This window comes from Siphateles boraxobius, unplaced genomic scaffold (genome assembly GCF_051911475.1).
Source record: "Siphateles boraxobius isolate OS27281-9 unplaced genomic scaffold, OSU_SipBor_1 77, whole genome shotgun sequence".
In the NCBI taxonomy this organism is placed as follows: Eukaryota; Metazoa; Chordata; class Actinopteri; order Cypriniformes; family Leuciscidae; genus Siphateles; species Siphateles boraxobius.
This window is the reverse complement of record NW_027509205.1, coordinates 23,849,831-23,857,500: the sequence shown is the minus strand read 5'-3', so window position 1 is coordinate 23,857,500 and position 7,670 is coordinate 23,849,831. Positions and strand designations below refer to the sequence as shown.

The window sequence follows — 7,670 nt, the reverse complement described above, 5'->3', positions numbered from 1 at the left end:
TGTCTGAAAAATATCAGTTCTGCTATTGTTCAGAAATACCACAAATTTCAGAGTTGTTTCTTTAAATATATATATATTTTTAAATAGCAACCTTTTACGTTTTACGTGAAATTTACAACAACAAAAAAACATTAGCTGTGGTTCCCAGTATTTTACTGTAAAAAAAGTAGTAGTACAATAGTAACCTTTTAGTTTTTACGGGACTTAAATTAATGGTACAAAAAAAACTCATTAACTGATAAATCGTTATTATTCCATTTCACTGAACTACTAAAATCTGCTAATAAAAAAAAAACTGACAACCACCATAATAATACGGGCGGTAAGAAGGAAATCCACATGATGATTCAAACAAAGTTCGCTGCTGGCTTTCATGCTATATGGTCACAGAGGTAAAATAATCAATAATGTGAATTAGTGATTTATTAAACATTCCTTATAAAATCAAAGATAAGACTTTATATGAGATCAGTGAATCAGGCCACTATATGATGATTATGTCATCAACAATATGTAGCCAACATCACCTGATCACATTTTCTCTTAGCTTTCCTTGCAATAACGAATGTTTTATAAAGACAGTTAAAGCAGCCAGAAACTCTAATGTGAGTAAGTCAAGGGTCAAGAGTCTAATTAAAGCAAACACTGATAATGGTGAAGCACATGCAAACACAGCTGCCTTTTTTTTCTTTTCTTTACCATAAATTGAAGTTATATGCCATTAAACCTAAAATATTACTACCGTATTTTTTACAGTAAAGCACTTGCAACCACAGCTGCCTTTTTTTAACTACCATATTTTTTACGGTAAAGCTACAACCACAGCTGCCCTTTTAAAAAACTGCATACCATAAATTGAAGTTCAATGCCATAAAACCTAAAATATTACTACCATATTTTTTTAACCTGTGGTATGTTTTTTTTGTGTTCTTCTAAAATCTGTACATTTAACAGTATTTTACTGTAAAATTACATTAAAATGTCCCGTAAGATCTATTACAGTTTTTCACTGTTAATAGGGTTCATATACCATTAACCAATTCATATGTTTTTCCCGTTGCATTTAAACATCCTTTAACCGTTAAAATTACGAACAATTTTCACAGTGCAGTTGTTATGTTGCCGGAAAGAGTAATCAGTGTCCCAGTGTGGAGAGCCAGCGTCTTTACCAGTGCACGAATAAGCGTACATTGTACAACAATTCACAACCTAGAGAGCTGATTGACACACACAATGGTCTTGAGTCTTGTTGTCCAATGATTCCCAGAGGCAGCTGGAAAAGTCCAAGCAGATGTTTACGGATCGAGTGACTGAGCTGAAGGAAATCCAAAAGTCGGCAGGTTCCCTCAGGGTAAGTCCGTGGCTCATTTAAAAGTGCAATAAGTTTCCAAACTCTTTCTTTTATCTCAGATTAATAGGCAGAAACTATAATTAAGCCATTGGTTGACTTCACAAAGTGAGTTGAACCTTGAACAATGGAAGATGGGACAAAAAAGTTACACACTTTCACACATGAACAACCAAATAAAAGCTTAAAATTCTTAAGGTCATCTGACTATATGTCCACTGACAGAACCTGACTCAAGCCACAGAGGAAGAAGGTGACCGGATCTTTACCGAGCTGCTTGGCTTTATACAGAAAAGCCACACAGAGATGATTGATCTGGTCCAAACTCAGATGACCACGGAATTGGACCGAATTCAGGGATATTCGGAAGGTCTGGAACAGGAGATCTCAAAGCTGAGGAAGAAACAGTCCGAGCTGGAGCAGCTCTCACAAACTGACGATCACATTCATTTCCTCCAGGTAACACAGGGGTGTCCAATCCTGCTCCAGGATGGCCACTGTCCTGCACAGTTTAGCTCTAACCCCAATTAAACTCACCTGAACCAATCAAGGTCTTCAGGATTACCGCAATCTTCTACCGCAAAAAGTTGGAGCTAAACTCTGCAGGACGTTGGCTAGCAAGACTACAGGCCCGGTTGCATAAAGCAATTTACGTGCAATTTTCCCTTAAGAATGCTCTTAGGTTTCCCTCAAACTTAAGGGTGTTGCAAAAATAACCCTTAAGAGGTTCTTTAGGTGAAATGCCATACACCCTAAGAATCCTGGATCACTCCTCCATAGGCTTCTAAGGGATTGAAACTTGTTCCCCGAAAAGTTATTAAGACATTGTTAAAATAGTCCAAGTGACTACAGTGGCTCAATCTTAAGTTTATCAAGCGACGAGAATACTTTCTGTGCGCAAAAACACAAAAAATAACTACTTTATTTCAACTATTCATTTCCTTCTCTGTGGGCCTCGAGTGAGTTAGCGTAGTGAGTTAGCGTAGTGTGATAGCGTAGAGCTAAGTCACATGTAGGCTCACTATTGGCCGACGCTGGTCATGTGTGTGATGTGAGTGACGTACAACACAGAAGCGCTGCGCTGTTACACTAGTGAACTCACTCGAGGCCCACAGAGAAGGAAATCAATAGTTGAAATAAAGTCGTTATTTTTTTTGTTTTTTTGCGCACAAAAAGTATTCTCGTTGCTTGATAAACTTAAGATTGAGCCACTGTAGTCACTTGGACTATTTTAACGAGGTCTTTAAAAACTTTTCAGGGAGCAAGTTTCAATCCCTTAGAAGCCTATGGAGGAGTGATCCAGCTCTCAGATTTAATCACAAATTCGTGTTCTGACGATGAACGAAGGTCTTACGGGGTTGAACAACATGGGGGAGAGTAAATACTGACAGAATTTACATTTTTGGGTGAACTATCCCTTTAATATTAACCTGTCCATGGCAGCAATCATATTATATAACGGCAAAACCTTGGACGCTGTCATGAAAGACTTAACGGTTTCCCTTACCTAAGAGAACCGTTTAAGGGATTATAAGCAACTCCCTTAAGTCATTCCCTTAGCTGAGGGGAAATCACGCCTTAATTCTCATACTTAAGGTGCTTAATGCAACTGGGCAAATAAATACATTCTTAAAATGAAGCATGTACTATATATGATCAACAAATGGAATCAATATTATCAACTAATTGGGACTGGGCTCATAGTGACTCAAGCTCAGAGCTTGTTATCGGAGGGTTGCTTGTTTGAGCAAACAGATTACTGCAAGACACTTTGGATAAAAGTGGAAACCAAAGGACTAATTCTCAATGTTGTAGCACCCTCACCGCCGCTCGTGATTGTCTCCAAATCTTGTAGGAGGTCGAATCTCGCTGGCCGACTTCGCAGTGTACTGACTTTCCCAGCCTAACCACTAATCCACAGTTCTCTTTTGGAGAAGTGATCAAGTCCCTCTCCTCATTAACTGCACAAATAGAGGACATTTGGAGACTGGAAATTACCAGGATATTCTCAGCAGGTAAAAAGTAATGTTTTATGAAAAAAGTTAGCCCACATAAGTGGTCAGTTTTAATTCAAAGTATGGGATTACTACTAGATCTTTGTGGTCAAAATTTCCATCCGTCCAAAACCAAGTACTCCCAGAAGTTGCATAGCGGCCCAAGAATTGGTGGATTTCAGCATCTATATCTTAACAGTTGTGGGCTGTCAAAAGTAGTGTATAATTATACTCTTAAAAATGAAGGTTTCTATTTGGCATCAATGGATCCATGAAGAACTTTTAACATCCATGAAAAATTTCCAGTGCAAGAAAAAATGCTTAGTTTAAGAACTGTCCCCAGTTTCTTTTCAAAGGTTCAAAATTGTCCTATTGTATTACTACAAAAAACCCTATTTGGAACCTTTATTTTGAAGTGTGTGGTTCAGCATGGAATCTGTACCCATAGAATCCCAATGGAAAAATTATATTTCAATGCATATGCATTCCCTCGCAAAAGTTTTGCACAAAACCCTATACTAAGTTTCTCAGGGAAATGCAAATGATTGTGAGCAACCTCAAATGTTTCTCAGGGGAAAGCAAAAGCATTGAAAAGTAATTTTTTCTCTTCATCTCATATCAACTTTTCCATGTCCCCTTAGTGCAGTGATGGGCCACTCTCCTCCAGAGTTTAGCTCCAACTTTCCTGTAGCTCAACCAGTAGAGTATTGGCACTTGCAACGCCAAGGTCATGGGTTCCCTGACCTTGGCGCTCCCATTCCCAGGGAAAGCAAGAACTGATAAGAATGTAAAAATGTGTACATTGAAATGCAATGTAAGTCGCTTTGGATCTGCCAAATGCATAAATGCAATTTTAACAAACACACCTGAAAAATCCAACCAGACTGCTTGAAAACTACAGGCAGGTGTGCTTAATTAATGTTGGGGTTAAACTCTGCAGGGATAGTGGCTCCCAGAAAGCAACATAGTATCGGCCCAGATCCAGACCACATCGGGTACATGTGGATTCCACGCCGGCCAGATCTGGCCAAGATCTGTTGTTCTCTGGGCCTGTAACACTTCACAGAACACTTGTGATTTACAAAATCCTACGCGTCTCCCATCCATTGCGAAAAAGTCTGAATATTCCCATATAACCCATCTATTTTCTCATAAACCTCACATCTCTCTAGTGACTGCAGAGAAGATCCTACTGCCACAAGAACCCAAAGCGAGGGAGGACTTTCTACAGTGTAAGTCATTCTTTTTTTTAAAAAGAACCTAAACTTCTTTAAACCTTCTGTTCTTTAAAAAGAACCTAAACTTTCTCCATGGAAGGCAAAAGGTACAACAGGAAAATCCCTATTCCCTCCGTATACCTTAGGTGGGATTTTTTTTAACCCAACCCATTTAGCGCAAAATCCACCCTGCAGCCAATTCTAGAGAAGTTACTGGTCATGTCAATCACAGTGCTGATTACCGACACAATGCTACAACAAATACTAACTCCTGACCCTCCTAAGCCCTAACCTTAACTAATGAAATTGGCTGTCCTGAGACATTGATTGGCTTGATCAGGAGTGTTTGATTAGTTTTGAAGCTAAACTCTGCAGGACAGTGGCACATCAGTACCTATCTTGTCCGTCCCTGCCTTAGCTTGATTGTTTACCAAGGATACAAATAATTTAAATTCTTCCTTCACATTAAAGGGATAGTTCATGAGGGTGAGTAATTACTGACAGAATTTTCATCATTGGGTGAACAATCCCTTTAAGTTCTGTTTTACAGACCAAGACCGGCCCATGAATGTCCATGTGCCCCCGTTCAGACCATAATCAAGAATCACTCCTGAACGTAGGGCTGCCCTCGACTAAAGATTTTTCTAGTCGACTAGAAGTCGTTAATTTAAGCCATCAGTCATAAAGCCACAAACATAATGATTATGAAGGTCTCGTGAAAAAAAAGAATGAGACCGTGTAAACATTTAAAAAATGTATTGATAATTTTTTCGGCTGCAGAGATTGTCAACGATGCTGCAGTAGTGGCCGCGCCTATATGCACGTTTCATATGGATTACATAATTGGAGAATATTCATTTTCCATTGGAATCTGTTCATTAAATATAAAAAATGCAAGCTTTCTATATATATATATATATATATATATATATATATATAGAGAGAGAGAGAGAGAGAGAGAGAGAGAAAGCTTGAATTTCTCAAGCTTTTATATATTTCTCGTCTATGAGGCAAGTAAACGAATCGACAGAAAATGGGCTTCGAGTGAGTTCATTAGTGTAACAGCGCAGCGCTTCTGTGTTGTACGTCACACGCATCACACACATGACCAGCGTCGGCCAATAGTAAGCCTACGTGTGACGTACAACCCAGAAGCGCTGCGCTGTTACACTAGTGAACTCACTCGAGGCCCACAGAGAAGGTTGTTTTTGCGCACAGAAAGTATTCTCGTCGCTTGATAAACTTAAGATTGAGCCACTGTAGTCACTTGGACTATTTTAACGATGTCTTTAATAACTTTTCGAGGAACAAGTTTCAATCCCTTAGAAGCCTATGGAGGAGTGATCCAGCTCTCAGATTTAATCAAAAATATCTTAATTCGTGTTCTGACGATGAACGAAGGTCTTACGGGGTTGAACAACATGAGGGAGAGTAAATACTGACAGATTTTACATTTTTGGGTGAACTATCCCTTTAAAGCCTTCGAGTTTTTTTCTGCGACTAATACAATTTCTCTTCTCTACAATCAGTTCTGGTCTCCTTGAGTCTGGACCCAAACACAGCCCACAGGAACCTGCGATTAACGGAGCAGAACCAGGCTGTGGATTGCAGCATTGAGCCCCAGTCATACCCTGAACATCAGGACAGATTTGAGTGGTGGGCCCAAGTACTGAGCAAGACCGGGCTGACAGGCCGATGCTACTGGGAGGTAGTTTGGACCGGGCAATATGGCGTAGACATCGCAGTGTCATACAAAGACATCAGCAGAACTGGGCAAGACGATGACAGTGGGTTTGGGTACAACAGACAATCCTGGAGTTTGGACTGTACAATATTCAGATATGCACTAGTGCACAATAACGAGGAGGTGGAGATCAGCGCTCCCCTGTCCCACCGGATCGGGGTGTATCTGGATCACCGGGCAGGACTGCTGTCCTTCTACAGCGTCTCGGACACCATGATCCTCCTACACCGAGTCCAGGCCAGGTTCACTCAACCCCTTTATCCGGGATTTGGGCTCTTTCAGGGATCGAGTGCAAAATTTTGTGGACTGTAATGCGGCAGCGGCGGCTCACCGCAAGTAGTGGACAACAACACAAGAACAACAAAACAAGTAAAAATCAAAGACACATGAAACAAATATCCCAGGAGCGGAAAGTGAGATTCCAGCGGTCCCTAAGAGAAAATTACGTCTATTAAAGAAATGTTTCTGTTCCGAATAGTCCAGAATAAAAAGGAAGCTAGCTTCCTAACATTGTTTTTCGGTCAATGTTTGGAAGACTGTTCCAAAGTTTTGATGCTAAATAGGAAAAGGATCTACCGCCAGCAGTCGATTTAGATATTCTAGGTATTATCAACTGGCCAGAACTTTGAGATCGCAATAGACGTGAAGGACTACAATGCGTTAAATGCTCGCTCAAGTACTGCGGAGCTAAACCATTTAATGCTTTGTAAGTAATCAGCAATATTTGCTTAAAATAAAATGTATACGATGTTTAATAGGGAGCCAATGCAGTGTTGACAGAACCGGGCTAATATGGTCATACTTCCTGGTTCTGGTAAGAACTCTAGCGGCTGCGTTTTGAACTAGCTGTAGTTTGTTTATTAAGCGTGCAGGGCAACCACCCAGTAGAGCATTACAATAATCTAGCCTTGATGTCATGAACTAACTGTTCTGCATTTTTAATTGAGAGCATAATTATGATGTAATTTAGATATATTTTTAAGATTCAGTTTTACAGATACTAGACACGAGACTTTCAAATGAAAGATTGCTATCAAAGGGCACACACACACACACGGGTTCCTAACCGACGACGAGGACTTCAAGTGTTACACAGTATTCTAGGTTATTAAGCGAGGATGTTTTTGTCCTTTAATTAAAATCTGTTTTTTTTCAGAATTAAGTAGGAAATTACTAGTCATTCAGTTTTTTATATCAGCTATACATTCTGATAATTTTGTGGATTGGTAAGTTTCGTCAGGGCGTGAAGTAATTCACTTCCAAGTAAATATTTGGACTGGAAACAAGACAAAAATACTGAGAAAAGAAAGATTATTTTTTTGCAGTGTATTTGCTACAATGCGTTTGTCAGTTTGTGGTGAGGAGAA

The 7,670-nt window shown here is 39.6% G+C and overlaps 1 protein-coding gene across 1 annotated transcript; it reads left to right on the top strand.

The window, feature by feature from the left end:
* Positions 1-1,165: 1,165 nt before the first annotated feature.
* Positions 1,166-6,961, top strand: ftr92 (finTRIM family, member 92). Its single transcript, XM_077218150.1, has 5 exons — positions 1,166-1,351; positions 1,574-1,807; positions 3,204-3,363; positions 4,515-4,574; positions 6,089-6,961. The coding sequence occupies exons 1-5, from the start codon at positions 1,292-1,294 to the stop codon at positions 6,613-6,615; spliced, it is 1,041 nt and encodes a 346-aa protein (XP_077074265.1). The 5' UTR covers positions 1,166-1,291; the 3' UTR covers positions 6,616-6,961.
* The last annotated feature ends 709 nt before the right edge of the window (positions 6,962-7,670 follow it).

Bases quoted from the DNA above. Each gene is read 5' to 3' on its own strand.
- ftr92 (XM_077218150.1), top strand. From the start codon at position 1,292: ATGTTTACGGATCGAGTGACTGAGCTGAAGGAAATCCAAAAGTCGGCA. The intron at 1,808-3,203 runs GTAACACAGGGG...CAAATCTTGTAG, and splicing joins ATCACATTCATTTCCTCCAG to GAGGTCGAATCTCGCTGGCC. The intron at 4,575-6,088 runs GTAAGTCATTCT...CTCTACAATCAG, and splicing joins GAGGGAGGACTTTCTACAGT to TTCTGGTCTCCTTGAGTCTG.